At 35.7% G+C, this 15,695-nt stretch overlaps 1 protein-coding gene across 1 annotated transcript in view; it reads right to left on the bottom strand.

Annotated features, from left to right (window-relative positions):
- Positions 1-3,581: 3,581 nt before the first annotated feature.
- The window catches only part of plcb4a (phospholipase C, beta 4a), a 50,968-nt gene continuing 38,854 nt past the window's right edge, over positions 3,582-15,695 (bottom strand). The window contains exons 31-37 of the mRNA XM_084393567.1: positions 14,062-14,137; positions 13,796-13,971; positions 10,892-10,993; positions 9,720-9,777; positions 9,543-9,629; positions 7,997-8,033; positions 3,582-4,438 (exon numbers count right to left, since the gene is read on the bottom strand). Of these exons, the coding sequence (XP_084249693.1) occupies positions 4,353-4,438; positions 7,997-8,033; positions 9,543-9,629; positions 9,720-9,777; positions 10,892-10,993; positions 13,796-13,971; positions 14,062-14,137 (622 nt within the window). The 3' untranslated portion in view covers positions 3,582-4,352. The remainder of the gene's footprint in view (positions 4,439-7,996; positions 8,034-9,542; positions 9,630-9,719; positions 9,778-10,891; positions 10,994-13,795; positions 13,972-14,061; positions 14,138-15,695) is intronic.

The raw sequence follows: 15,695 nt of genomic DNA, 5'->3' as shown, positions 1-15,695 counted from the left end.
CAGTTTTTCTATTGTGATTAGGACGTTATTTAAATCAAATTAAGTTTATTTTCACCAAAATTTCACCATTTTGAACATATATTTTAATATTCTAATGAACTCATGTTTATACATCACCAAATGTAATGAATTTGATCCATATACTGTAGCCAATGTTTAAAGTAGCATATTTATCTTATTATTTCTGCATGTATATTAAGCACTAAATGCAAATTGTCAGTACCTGAATGAGCCAAAATGTGCACATGCATTTACAGACAAATGAAGCAAAAGTAATATCAGCTGAGATTCTTAACATTAACTTCAGTCATTTGTTCAGATTGGCATTCTTTCACACTTACCAACCTTACATAATATAACACAGCCCTAGTTTTATGTAGTCATTAGATCGCAAATAAGCAGGAATATTGCTTCAAGCGCAGTGCAGCTGTTATTCCTTCAGTCGCATGTATTCATGCACATTTCAGTGGGAGGACAATGAATCATAAAAGCAGCTGTTCCAACACAGAGATATCATAAACACATCGGCTTTGCATTTTCACTCAATTAACTCATAATCTGCTTCAACGATTGTACGACTAACTCAGAGACAGAAAACACGACACGAGTCAGTGTGTGTCTGTTATAGCACGTTGACTGCTCATGCATGCAAGTGTGTGTTTGTTACGGCACACGACGGCAACCAACACTAATTGAGAATAAGAATGAGTGAGAGAGGAAAACCACAGCAATCTTTGCGTGCTCACTTTACGTGACAATCTTCCTGCAATGTGAACCAGACTTTATGCAAGACTTGATGTATCAATAGAAATCTCTTACATGTTCGACACAGCCCTCGTGTGATTTCCTTTGTGAGGAGACGTTTTCATTGTCTCTGTGTTTTATGTGAAGGGGTCAGCACATTTGAACCCGTGTGAATGATGAAACCGCCTGCAATCGCACGCTTTTAAAGAAGCAATAGTCCTGATTCATTCGGTCATCATCGCAGTTTCGAATGAAACACGTCGGTCAGGGCCAGCGATGCTTTTGACTTTTAATTTCCTGCAATGGTGTCGGTAATTGAATTCATAATGTGGAATACAAAGGATATAAACAATGATGACACGCTTCGTAAATACCAACAGCTTGGTTTTAGTGTCAAGAAAGCATTACAAACAATCATATTAAAAGCAATTTTCCGTGTTCAATGCAACGCATCTCTGACATGCTGCTGATTCCCACAGATAATCATTTTAAAATCATCCCTCAGTTTGACGAAGAAACAAAAGTCACGTTTGCAGTAATGCACTTACAGAGATAGACGGACGACTATGAGGGAAAAAATATGCATAAAATAAACATTATATGCATTAAGTCTCATTAAGCTCATGATTTGTTAAGCTGCATTCACATGATCCCATTCATTTCAACAAACAACCCAATTTCACCAAGTAAAACATGATCCTGGATCAATATCTTTGTTGATCCAGAAACAACATTTCAATCAACCAATCAGATTTGAGGGACGAGTTCACAGTTTATGTCAAGTTTAGGGTTACAACCAGGGTTAGGAGCTTCTACATCAGTGTTCTTCACCATCATTTCCCTCTGATTTTAGGGAGAAGTTATGGCTATAGGGTTAGATTTAGGGGTAAGGGTAGGGTTAGGACTACATTTTCTGAACAGGATCAACAAAATATGATGACACAGGAACACGTCTAACTCTGCAAAATCAGGACGTGCAATTTCCTGGAGAGAAAAAAAAATGGAGAGCTACCGATTTCTGGCGGTGGGGTGAGAAATCGAGTCCCACCGGGAATCGGGTCTCCTTTAGGACCCTGAGTGATCCCATTGGTTCAACGGACTTTTAATGGGTAGTATTTTTAGCGCCTGATTGACATTCTTGCAAAATCACGTTATGATTTATAGTTTAAAAAGCGTTATAATGACCACTAATGTCTTTTAAATTACATGGTTCATATACTAGCATATAACTAAAGCTATAGGTTGTGACATCAAGCATTTCTCGTTCCTACTGTTTTTGAGTTAGCTTATGTACTAGCATATCATACATCTACCTGATTAGCCTGCTAGCTTAGCTTAGATTATATTAGGCATGTTTTTTGCTTCTTTCAAATGAATGATGTTTGTGTGTACTTAGCACGACAATTAATTTATTAAATGTATTATAGTAGCCTATTATTATATACTATACCACATTACTATTAGTGTAAAATGAATTTTAAATTACTTTTACAGAACATAGTATGTTGCAACAATCAGTATCCTTATAAAAAATATATTTTGTGTTTGTTTTATTATGCATAGGCATTCATTTTATATTTCAAGCAGGTTGCTTGTGCAATGAACATCATGCAATATTTAAATAGGTTATAATTAGTCAAAACATCACCATAACTTTTGATCAGGCATTACCGCCTGGGTCCTAAAGGAGACACGATTCCTTGGGGGACTGGATTTCTCATTACAGCGGCACCAGGGACGTTGATTTATGCAAATGTAGAGCAACTTCCTAGCCTGATGTCGTCATGCTCAGATTCTAGTCAGAATAAGATAGTGCTCCACTGGGCTGTGATTATGGGGCGTGTTTCAACCGAACCAGGAAAGAAAATGCCTCTGCACTCAATTGGATAGACCTACAACCAATCAGAGCAACGGAGTAAGTGACGTATGTTCTTCATTCATCTTTCCGATCGACAAATGCCTTGATCGCGGTTCTCTGTTCCTCTTTTAAAATGAATGCGCTGTCGATATCTTCTAGAACAGAATCTACACATCTCAATTCTCCAGCGGCAGCCATCTTTGTTGTAAACGAATTCAACCCAAGCGCTCTTTGGTGACGTGGATCATTACGTTACTGTTGATCATCTGTCCATCATCGTATAAAGCCCGCCCTGACAATTTGATTGGTCCGAACAGCTCTGGTTCGAGCATAGTTGCTCCACAACGGATCAAGTCCAGACCGAACTTCCCGACCTCAAATGTTGTGGGCGGGGCTAAGTTCGGCTGGCATCCAGGCTAGCAACTTCCAGGAGCGACAACCAATCGTAGTGAAGTCATTAGAGCACGTGATCCGTCACTACATCGTAGAGTGTCGTCGGTACGATGGAGGAGAAGCTATTTTAGAGGTCAGTAACTTTCCTATAATTTATGGTATATCTCTGTGTTCAAACTGTAAGACCGTACAACTCTCTGAGAAAACAAAGAAAACCGATTGGACCGATTGGGCAGGCCTTACAGTACGGTGGTTCTCGCTGTGCTCACTCCGAGACTGAATCGTTTCGTGAACACAGATAGACCGGTGCTTGAACTTCACGATGGAGAAGAACACTTGCTGTTTCTCGTTTAATATTAAGCGTTTATGCAGCGACTGGCAGTGTGAAGCTTTCACTTCTATTGGTCGTCGCTCCCAAAGTCTCTCTTCATTTGCATAAATTTAAACATATCTTAACTCTGTCTAAGATGAGACTAGTGTGAGAAAATCACTTACTATTGTACTATTATACAAGTTTTGTTTCAGTGGTAATCAGCAGCGAGTCTCGAAGAGCTTCATCTGTAATGAACCTTGAACTTCATGAAGTCATTGAGCAGATGGATTTTATCCAAAGACATTAAAAAATAAGCAACATCACAAGCATTTCAAAATGTTGAAGAAAGAACATTAAGGATGAAAACACAAAGTCTACTAGTAAAATTACATTATGGTAAAATAGATTTTCTATCAATGCAACACATGTACAAAAAGTATTTTGCATGATCTTTATAATATATCAGTATGAAAAACAGTGTTATTTCTAAAGACTCAAATACATCATTTATATTTTGCTGTTTATATTTTACAGCTATATTCCACTGTAGAGGATATTTAAAATCAACATGAAAAAGCATTCACAATTAAATTTACTCAGGTAATGGCATATTTACAAAATATATTTCTGAATATACAAAAATAAATTGATTGTGTGGTAAAAAGTTGGCGTTCTGTACCAGAATAGCTATCACAGGTTTACAACTAGGGTTAATCAAGTTATATTTTGTAAAAAGACTATTTATTATTTATTGTATTTATTCTTTATAATAATAAGCACTGGTGAATCATTCACAATAATAGCAGGAATGTATCTTTAAAAAATAAATAGTCGATTTTAATTTCATGTTGACCTTAAAAATTATTGTAAAGCAAAGATCAAATACTTAGTTTATCTCGTCACCACCGAAGCATCTGTTTGCTCACATACAATATTCATAAATATTTCAACATTCATAAAATGTAAATAAATATGAAGCAGACATCACTAAAAACAGATTCTATGTGCATTTAAGAGGGAAAAAGTGCGTTTGCGGGTGCGTTCTCACTGTGTGACCTCAAATGAGCCGTGAGTTTGATTGGTCGTCAGTCTGTCCTCTCTTGTGTCCTCATGTGCCGAGTCTCTTTGGCCTGTAATGACAGTGAAGTACATTCAAAAAGCCATGTTATGCCTTAATACAAAGTTTTGATGTTTTTAGGCTCTACTAGAACAGGTTTTCCTGCTTGAATGTTGACTATTTTCCTCATATTCTCCATTGTTGCAGCTCCTCTCTTCCCAGTCTGTCAGTAACGCTCTGTTTAGTTCCTGTCTCTATGAAGCCCCTCCTTCTGAAAAGCACACTGCGCTCTGATTGGTCGGCTGGATCAGTGTGTTGTGATTGGTCGAGCGCTTCGAGTGTGTTTTGGGAAATGTCCCGCCCCTTACCATAACCGCCAGTTTAACACACTACTAACTAACTCAACCAGGCCCCGCCCCTTTATTCTGCGTATGAATTATTTAAATGAGGAATATTGTGACGTGTACGTTCCCGGAAGAAACTCGAGACTACAATGGAGGCGTTTCAGGGAGTTCAGAAACACTGACACTGATATAGAGAAGAACTCCCGCTGGAGGGACTTTTTCATGCTCAAACAGCAATATTACACTTTAAAGAAAGTGGAACATGGGAAAAGGCATGATAGGCTCTCTTTAATGTGGAATTACAGCGCCGGCCTCTAGAGATAACGCTATAGAGAGAGACCCGGGTTATTAAAAGCCCTGGATTTCACAAATCCTGTTTATTGAATGACATCTTCTCAACATGAGATGTGCGCCGGGGAACAAACTTATGTATGGAGGATATTGAAAGCTCACAAACAACATTTTGAAGTTGGTCACATGACACATCCTGTGTTTTAGTTAGATTAGGCTGGTCGGGAAGCGTATTATAGGACTCTGCACCAGCCATCAGTGGAAATGTAATGTGACGTTCAGCGTTTCCTCTGGTGATTGTAGTAGATGAAGTGGATGGAAAATCAACTAATTTATGCACTGCATTTAAATCAACAGCAAAAGAATCAATCCTCCAGCAGACAAAAACATTTAAGATGCACAACCTTAGTCTTGAGTTAGCAAATGTGAAACATGTCAAAGAAATAGTTCATGCATTGCACAAAAAAATAGATTTTTGTCTTGTTTTCCAGTGCAAAAAACATTCTTGAATCAAGATAGTCATGTGACAAGTCTTGTATGTCAAGAAAAATATTGACAAATATCTAAACTGTCGTAACTATCTAAACTTTATTTTTATGACCCTATTGGCGGATATTCTTTTCTTGTTTTAATCAAAAACTCGCTTCATTTTGGTACATTTTTCAGAAAACAATACTTCATCTCTTGAAGGGGTGGTATAATGCCATTTTCACAAGATGTCAAATAAGTCTCTGATGTCCCCAGAGTGTGTGTGTGAAGTTTTAGCTCAAAATAGCCCACAGATATTTTTATATAGCATTTTAAATTTGTCACTTTTTGAGGGTGAGCAAAAACGCACTGTTTTGTGTCTGTTCCTTTAAAGGGACACCAGGCAAGTCTGAGTGTTTTTTCTCTACGAAGCTCCCCCTAGTGTCTGGTAGTAAATGCTTTCAAACACTCTGTCATAAAAACGAACTGTTGTCCCTCCCCCCTCGCCACGAGCAACCCAGCTGATCAGCTGTCAATCCAGCTGAGCAGAGGAACCGGCTATTTCAAAACCAGTTATGTCTACCGAGGCAAGTAAGGCAATATTTTGTTTCCAACTGATGGCGATTTTTTTTTTTTTTATTGTGTTGTCATCATAGACTGTAAAAAATAGGTTGTCATGCATACTAACTTTAGTATTTTTACTGGGAACGAACGAAGAGTGAGAGAGTTTTGGGAGAGTGGGCATGAGCATAATATATATATATATATATATATATATATATATATATATATATATATATATATATATCGGAGGCTAATATTTGTCTAAAGTTATATTAGCAAGGTCTATAAGTTCATCTGGTAGAATGACAGTTTACCTTTGCTTGTCTAAGAAAACATCAGAACGTTTTTTCTAGCTCGATCATGATATGTGCAACATGTTTATTGCCTATTATCAGACACGTTGACTTAGTGACATAAAATAAAAGTGCAAGTTACACAAATAAAACCTACAGAGGAACGGCCAAACTACTACAGAAATCAAATGTGTTTGCTAATGACAATGCTAACATCAAAGTTATAGTATCTAACGTAGCGTACTAGTAAGCCCGTAACAGACAGCGATCATAATAAAAACATTTACAGACAATAGCAAACATCCTGAGGTCACAATTACTTGAAATTTAACACCGTTTATTCCAAAGATACTTACAAGTGCAACAGCAGCCAGGTCAGCATCCGTTTTGCAGGCTTCTGTTTCTCTCAGTTCTCACCATTCTGAAAAAGCTGGTCCGATATATTTACTCGAGTCTGACTTCTTGCTCGGTCAGTGTCCCGATTCCTCTTTCGTTGGTCCTCCGACAAAGATTTCCTAGCTTTCTGCTTCTTTTTTACAGGCTCAGCCATAACTCAATCTATCGTTGCCCTTTGCTTATACATAGCCGGTGCTTGAATGGGGGCGTGTACGTGTGCAGTGCCGTCAAGCAATTCGTTGCATCGCGAGACCTGATATCACGCGATACTTCCTGGAACACGACCCGCGTCCCAAAGTTGCAAGTGAGTTTTTTCCGCTCTCGGGCACTAGGGGGGTGCGAAACCACCACCATTCAACCCGAAATAAGTAATATAACCATTCCACTGACTCCGAAGCTGTTCAGTTAAGGTAAAAAAGTTACATAGTTTCCCTTTAAATGCAAATGAGCTGCAGCTCCCGGCACAGGGGGCGGAGCTTCAACAGCTTGTGTCCTTTTACCTCACACAGACACACACTGAAAATTCCAAAAACTTGTAGCCTTTTATGTTCAAACCGGAGTCAGACAATGATGGAGAGACTCGAGAAGAAGTGACAACATGTAGAAGCAACAGGACATTTCTGAATGGTTAGTTGGTGAATTTATGTCGCTTATGTGTAGTTATCTTCTAGTCATTGATTAGCATATTCTGTCATGATAATCTATAAATCCCGTTCACGAGGGCGGGGTTTATGTAAATTGTAGGGCTAGTGATGTCAAGTTTACTTTGCTTTTCAAGTAAATATATCTTGCTTTAAGAACGTTTAGGTATTTGCACTGGAAACCAAGGCAAAAATACTTTCTTCAGTGAAACCCAAAAGGTGAACATTTGGGGTTATTTTGTCCTTCTTGGATCTTGACAGAACTGAGTGAACTCAGAACAATGAAAGTCAAAAGGGTTTGGAATGACATGACGGTGAGTAACTGAGGAGAGAAGTTTCACTTTTGTGGTACAAGAGGCAAAATTCAGTATTCAATCAATTCTTTCCACAGTTGTTTATAGCATGAACACGCACTGACATCTCCAGATGACTGCAAGCGTCCTGACGGGCAAAATAAACAGAGAACCCATGAGGAACGGCTCGGCCGCGTCTGTCTGCTCAGTAGTCTGTGAACGTGTGGAGGACGAGCAATAACTCACACATGTGATGGACTGGACTTCCATACGGGGAGAAATGAAAGAATCATGGGAAAGGGGAGGCGTTGTAAAATTGATTTAAGAGAGGAAAGTCCTACCTTGGCATTGTGATTTTGCATAGCACGAGTTCAACAGCTAAATAAAAGAGCAAAATAAAATTCATGGTGAGTGATATATTATATCCACATGACAGTTTCATGCATCATCAAACGGGTCATTCCTGCTATGCATTATATTGTCATGCCACACTATTATATATATATATATATATCTTTAAAAATATTTTTTATCCAATAATTTCAGAACAAAACCATATTAGTAATTTATTAGGATTTAGAAATATTCCTAATGTTTCTTTTTTCCTCCCTCTAATCAAATTTCAATTTTTTTTTTTTTTTTTGCTAAAAACCCTGTTACACTCAATCTACATCATGCCTTCTGTCCTCTGATTGATAGTGTATACTTTTTTTTAGCAAATAAAAGCCTTTTAGTGTAACTGTACAAACGTCCATCTTCAGCTCGTCTTTTTGCTGTGAAATCTGCACTGATTTTATCAAGTCAGCATAAGAATAACTTAAATATTGTTACTGATATTTCAAGATAAACACTTTCTGGACTGGAGCAACTTAGCTTTACTTGATTGTCCTTATGTTATTTTTTTGTAAAATCATGTTCAATTGTGATCTCAGATATGATCATCAGGCTTTTGAGGAAGGTTTATTTGTTCATCTCTCAATCATCATTGTATTGCATTGCATTGCATTATATGTTTTAAAAGAGGTTTGATCCTAAAACTAAGCATTTAAATAAAAAATAAAAAATAATTAATAAAATGTATTTAAATTGTATTCAAATTTACAATTTTAATTAATTTAAATTAAACTAATCTTACTGAGACATTATTGGCAGATATCGAGGGATGACTGATATTTATATGCAATTGATGTCAGTAGTCTGTTATTAAGATCTCATTGATTTACATTACATGAATTTTATCTAACTTTTTTTGTCCATATAAATATCAGCATCTGCACCAAATTGCATATTTTCTGCTCAGTTTGTGCCTCTGAATAAAACTGAGTTTGTTTCCTCCATATTTTCACTATATCATACTATATGAGCCATAAAAGCCTGATTTATCAAATATAATACCCAACAAAAACACATATCCATACTTAAGATTTTAAAAAATATATATATTCTCTGAAGTTTCAATAAACTTTTTCATTTCTTATATCAGGCTTTACAGGGTAATCAGTTTATATATATATTTTCTGTTTCCCTATATCACTTTCCATCCTCAGTCTTTTGTCAAAATAAAAACATCAATTAACATCCTTAATGACATCATCTTCAAGGAAGTGACATCATTTTGCTGGGAAATCACCATCATTAAGGATCAATGAATTCAGTGGTGTATTGTGATGTTGGTTAACTGGTTTACGCCTCTAAAACATTTATCCTGTTTGATCAAATCAACATTTCAATAGATTAAAAATATGAAAGAGAAGCCTGGGCGCGTCTGAACGTCTGCTATACCTTTATATGGAAATACATCCTTAATTACAGAAGGACATTAATTACGTGGAGGTTTCAGAGTTGAAATAGTACAGCACAGCAGGAACGACCCAAACACTGAAATACCTCCTCGTTGTGTTTCTCCAGCCTCTCGAGTTGTTCACGCTGAGCCGCCTGGAGCTGCTCGCTCTCTTTGGACTGTTTCATGGCGAGCTGTCAATCAACGCCCATGTTCATTTACTTAATTAGAAACATGCATTTGGAAAAAAACACACACATCTGAAACAAGATTAGAATCGTTACCCTCTTTCTTTCTGTAAGAAACTTCCTTGTGTTCGTGCTGTTGAGCTCTCGAACTCTCCTGCAGAAACAATATCAGTGGAGTTATGGACAGTTTTTAAAGCCTAGAAGTAGATTATTGCTTATAAGTTATGACTTTTGACCATAGGGTGGCACTGGCTTAAACTTTTGTGGATGATGACTACCAAGTTTCATTATAATATACCTAAGCTTTCCCAAAACACACCCTCAGTTCCTCATGGTTCCTCAAGTCAAAAAGATATGAAAACCACATGTGTGTCCCTGGATGACAAAACCAGTCTCGAGTCGCACGGGTATATTTGTGGCAATAGCCAACAATACATTGTATGGGTCAAAATTATGGATTTTTCTTTTATGCCAAAAATCATGAGGATATTAAGTAAAGATCAAGTTCCATGAAGATATTTCCTACCGTAAATATATAAAACATTTATTTTTGTGAGTGAATGCAGCACAATCGTGAACATAAATGAACAACTTTAAAAGAGATTTTCTCAATGTTTTGATTTTTTTGCACCCTCAGATTCCAGATGTTCAATAGTTGTGTCTCGGCCAAATATTGTCCTATCCTAACAAACCACACACCAATGGAGAGCTTATTTATTCAGCTTTCATGTGATGTATAAATCTCAATTTCTAAAAAAATTGACCCTTGTGACTGGTTTTGTGGTCCAGGGACACATATGTGAAGTTTGGTCTATAGATATGAGGCTTTTTTTGTTGTTGTTGTAGATTTGTAGAAGTTCATTACGGTGCAAAAACATATGGTTTACCTAAAAAAAAAAAGTTTAAATTGAACTTTGTTAAGTTCACTTTTGTGAACTTGTTAAGTTCAACATATCGAAAGCATTGTGGAGATGGGGTTTATTTTCCTGAATGACGCATGTACTATACGGTCAAATTTGGAGAGAATAACAAGAAAGGTGGAATGGTGGAAACTAGTGAACAGAACATCACTGACGCAATCACAGAAGAATAGAATAATAGTTCTAGGTGATATTTTCCCAAATGATATAGATGAAATTGCACAAGATGGTTCTGATTGGTCATTACATTGTAATAGCGATATCTAAAAAAACAAGTAAAGCACAAAGGAAAGTGCAGCTAAGGTAACGCTGGTGGTGTGATCTGTAAAGGTAAGCGGTTGTTATTACCGTTCCCGCTCAGCCTTGTTCTTTATGCTTCTGTCTTGACTGATGGCTTTGCTGCTCTCCATTGAGGTCTTCGCCTGGTTGGTTCGCAGCTCTTTACTCTGTCTGGAAGAGGAGACGGAAAATCATTCGATTATATAGTTTGCTCTATGATGTTAAAAGTAGGGGTGTTTTATACGTTTATATATTTATAAATGTCAACCATTTGAGATGTTAAAAAAGAAAGTGTCCCATGCAAGTTTTGTACATATGTTTTTTTTTTATATTAGTACGAGTAATTTGTTATGAACTCAATGTGAGATTAATTTTTTTATTCGAGTAACACTTTAAAATAAGGTCCTAACTATTAACTAAAATTAACAATGAGCAATCCATTTTGTTACAGTGTTTATTAATCTTTGATTATGTTAGTATAAGAATACAACTGTTCATTGTGACTTCATGCTAGCTCAGGTTTATTAAATTACATTAACAGATGCAACTTTTGATTTCAATCATGTATTAGTAAATGTTGAAATGAACATTAATTAAGGTTAATAAATGCTTTTGAAGTATTTTTTATTTTTGGTAAAGTGTTACCGTTATTTGTAATTGATGTTTTGCTTTGAGTCCATCAAATTCCTAATAAAAAGGAAAATAATCAAATGAGATTAAGTATTTAATACATGTAATAAAGTAGACATCATCACATAGTTACTACATATATGAACTATTTTTATTTTATTTTCAGCAAAAATATCTCATTTGTGAGCGTTATTGCAGTATAAAAGGACTCATATGCTGTGCATATATCTTGTTCGCACTGTGCAACAGAAGAGGAAAGTAAAGTGCAATTGCAATAATAAACGCTTGATAACTCTGTGGAGTTAATGTAAAATATACACAATCAGAACACAGCAGCTGCAAGAACAACAGATACACACACGCACACAGCCAAACACACACGCACACACACACACGCAGCCACACACGTCGTATGGAACAAAAGCCCATAAGAAACGCACACAAGGGAGAATTCAGTGAGAATGAACTGCACCACTGATAGTGCTGTTTAGCAAGCATAGACTGCATTGTTTCAGCACTCCATTCACTAAAGGAATTATGCAAATCAGGTAATGCCACAAACATGCCTACAAAATTAGTGCTGCTCACACTTCGCATGGAGCAATTCCCCACAATACAGGCCGGATCTGATGACAAACGCTGAAGGTGCGCTTGACTTCACATCTGGATATATATCCATCACTTAATGAATTACTGCTGACATGATCAACAGAAACTGTACACAGATGTTAATTGCAATTAGCAGGCACACAGTGATGTCCTCTGTTAATCAAGCACGCACTATTTGCATAGAAAGGAGGAACGTGTGCCCAGAAAATAATGACACTGACTTCATTTAAATGCACGTCACAATCAAATACACTGTAAATAAAATACTTTGTGAAGTTTTAAAAAGTTTATTGGCGGATCTTTCACAAGAACACTATTTTCAGTCAAACTTAAATCAGTGATATTTGCAGAATGGTTGGATTATTTGTGAAATTTACTAGTTTTGAGTGAAAACTTTCAATGCCATTTACATATTTTTGTGTAGTCGCGCATATAGTGACTAGTTAAATTATTTTGTGGGTGTTATTTGAAGACGCAGGGCTTTATGCTGAAAAGTGGCACTGAGGTGCAGCTTTTATAGATGAATGACATTAAAAATATATATATATACTGTACCGGTCAAAGGTTTGGAAACTATTACTATTTTTAATGTTTTTGAAAGAAGTCTCTTATGCTCACCAAGCCTGTGTTTATTTGATCAAAAATGCAAAAAAAACAAAAAAACAAAACAGTAATATTGTGAAATATTATTATAAGTTAAAATAATAGTTGTCTATTTTAGTATATTGTAAAATGTAATTTATTCCTGTGATCAAAGCTGTATTTTCAGCATCATTACTCCAGTCTTCAGTGTCACATGATCCTTCAGAAATCATTCTGATATGAGGATTTAGTATGTTGGAAACAGTTGTGCTAATTAATATTTTATTTTGGAGCCTGTGATATTTTTCTCAATTATTTATTCAAAATAGAATTCTGACAATATAAATCTTTACTATCAATTTAACACATCCTTGCTGAATAGAAGTAATAATTTATTTAAAAAAAAAAGAAAAAGAAAAATGACTGACCTCAAACTTTTATATATTTATGTATATTGTAACAAAAGATTTCTATATTAAAAAAAATGCTGTTCTTTTTTAAACTTTTTATTCATCAAAGAATCCTAAAAGAAGTATCACAGGTTATAAAAAATATAATATAATAAAATATAAACGGTTTCCAAAATTGATAAAAAAAAAAAAAATCCACATATTAGAATGATTTCTGAAGGATTGGGCAACACTTTAAAATAAGGTACTAAATATTAACTAATATTAACAATGAGCAATACATTTGTAACAGTATTTATTAATCTTTGTTTATGTTAGAATAAAAATACAACTGTTCATTGTTAGTTGATGAGCATAAGAGACTTCTTTCAAAAACATTAAAAATAATAATGTAATAGTAAAAAAAAATAAAAAAATAATAATAATAAAAAAAATAATAATAATAAAAATTATTTATATATATATATATATAAAAATATTTTAGAAATAAATAAATAAATAAATAGCAAATAGTCACTTTTCATGTTGACCAAATTAGCTGCATGCCACAACATTTTCCAACACATCAGAAACGGTGTGATTCATTATTAAAGCAGAAAGCTTTAACGACAAGAACATCTCTGAAGACAGATCTAAGTTGTCCAGCAGGTCATTGTCCTGAAGCCAGCGATGAAGACACTACACTAGCTTTCATCTAAACTCAGTCGAGGTCAAGGTTTTGCGGTTCTCCTCTCTCTCTCACCTCTCATGGACGAGTGTGAGTGTGTGTGTTTGCTGGTCCTGCTCCAGTAACATCAGCTTCCGGAGCTGCTCACACTGCTGGATCACGTGCTGCTCTCTCACAGCCTGCTCTTCAGACGAATGACATTTGATCATCTCAGCCCATTCAGACGCGTGAGCCGCGACCACGTCCTTCACCTGGTGGAAAAGGACATTTTGTTGTAATATTTGAATTGTAAAACAAGTAGCTGGAATGTGAATGGAGCAAATGAAAATTCAACTCAATACCTTGGATTTGTGATTTGTCGCTACGGTCTTAATTTGCCTTTCGATGTCTCGGCTCATTTCAAGGCTGTAACTTTCACTGAGGATGAACAAACAATGAGAGCGTGTTCTGGTTTGCACTCAGAATATGGCTGAGAAGAAGCTGTTATACTTAATGTTCTGGCTTTGTTTTACAAGGGTCATCACATGTAGATCTACAATGATTCAGATGTAATTGGATAGTTGGCCTGTCAAGAAGTGTCCTACAGTGTATTTCTCTAAAATGAACAACTATTTTAAAGAACATTCTTCCAATTTTAGTGTAACTATTGCCATATGTGACCCTGGATCACAAAACCAGTCTCATGTCGCACGGGTATATTTGTGGCAATATCCAACAATACATTGTATGGGTCAAAATTATCCATTTTTCTTTTATGCCAAAAATCATTAGGACATTAAGTAAAGATCATGTTCCATGAAGATATTTTGTAAATTTCCTACCGTAAATATATAAAACATTTATTTTTGTGAGTGAATGCAGCACAATCGTGAATATAAATGCACAACTTTAAAGGAGATTTTCTCAATGTTTCGATTTTTTTGCACCCTCAGATTCCAGATTTTCAATAGTTGTGTCTCGGCCAAATATTGTCCTATCCTAACACACCATACACCAATGGAGAGCTTATTTATTCAGCTTTCAGACGATGTATAAATCTCAATTTCGAAAAATTCACCCATGTGACTGGTTTTGTGGTCCAGGGTCACATATAGTATGCAATTTCATCTATCTATCCATCTATCCATCCATTCATCCAGGGTTTGAAATGAACTTTTTCACAGTTACCGGCCATTCAGAACTTCTACTAGCCAAAAAAAAAAAAAAAGAAAGAAAGAAAGAAAGAAAAGAAATTAACCAGATTAACTTCTTCACAGCTATATATATATATATATATATATATATATATATATAAAAATAAAATTAGGGATGTTGGAAAATAGCAATGTGTTTTCTGTTAACCAAATGTTTTTTAATATTCTCTATATCTTCAATGCAAATGAACAAGCGTGCCGTTATTTGTTGTGTAGTGACGTGCGTGTTCAAGTAAGCCAGATATGAGCAGATTCTGCGCAATACGCTGTATTTAATATATCATGATGAATCACGAGTGGAGTATTTGCTCTAAATCTGCAGATTTGGCTTACACAAACTTCTCCAGCAAAGTGAGTGAACATAATAAGTAACACATAACAAATTGTCCAGTGATTTTACAGCGTTACCCGATACAGTTGATTTTTACCCGCATTTGGTGGCTGTTCATTTCAAACCCTGCATCCATCTATATATATATCTATATATCCATCCATCCATCGTTACACTCAAGAATATGCCAAATTTCAGAAGCAAAATGAGTTGAATGAGTGAATGCCTTTTTATTATGAATTGTGAACAATTAATTAATATAATATAATGTAATGGGCACTAATGCCTGAATGCATTGTGTGTGTTTGAGCATCATGTGGATAGTTCATGTGATTCTCTACACCTGCGTGAACTTCAGCAGAACTGACTTCATACTGTACATCCAAAAACCACCAAAACACTGATTCAGACACGTGGAAAATTCACATTCATATCTACTATATATATATTT

Source organism: Rutilus rutilus, assembly GCF_951802725.1.
Source record: "Rutilus rutilus genome assembly, chromosome: 21".
NCBI classification, from domain to species: domain Eukaryota; kingdom Metazoa; phylum Chordata; class Actinopteri; order Cypriniformes; family Leuciscidae; genus Rutilus; species Rutilus rutilus.
This window is presented reverse-complemented; position numbering and strand designations above follow the sequence as displayed.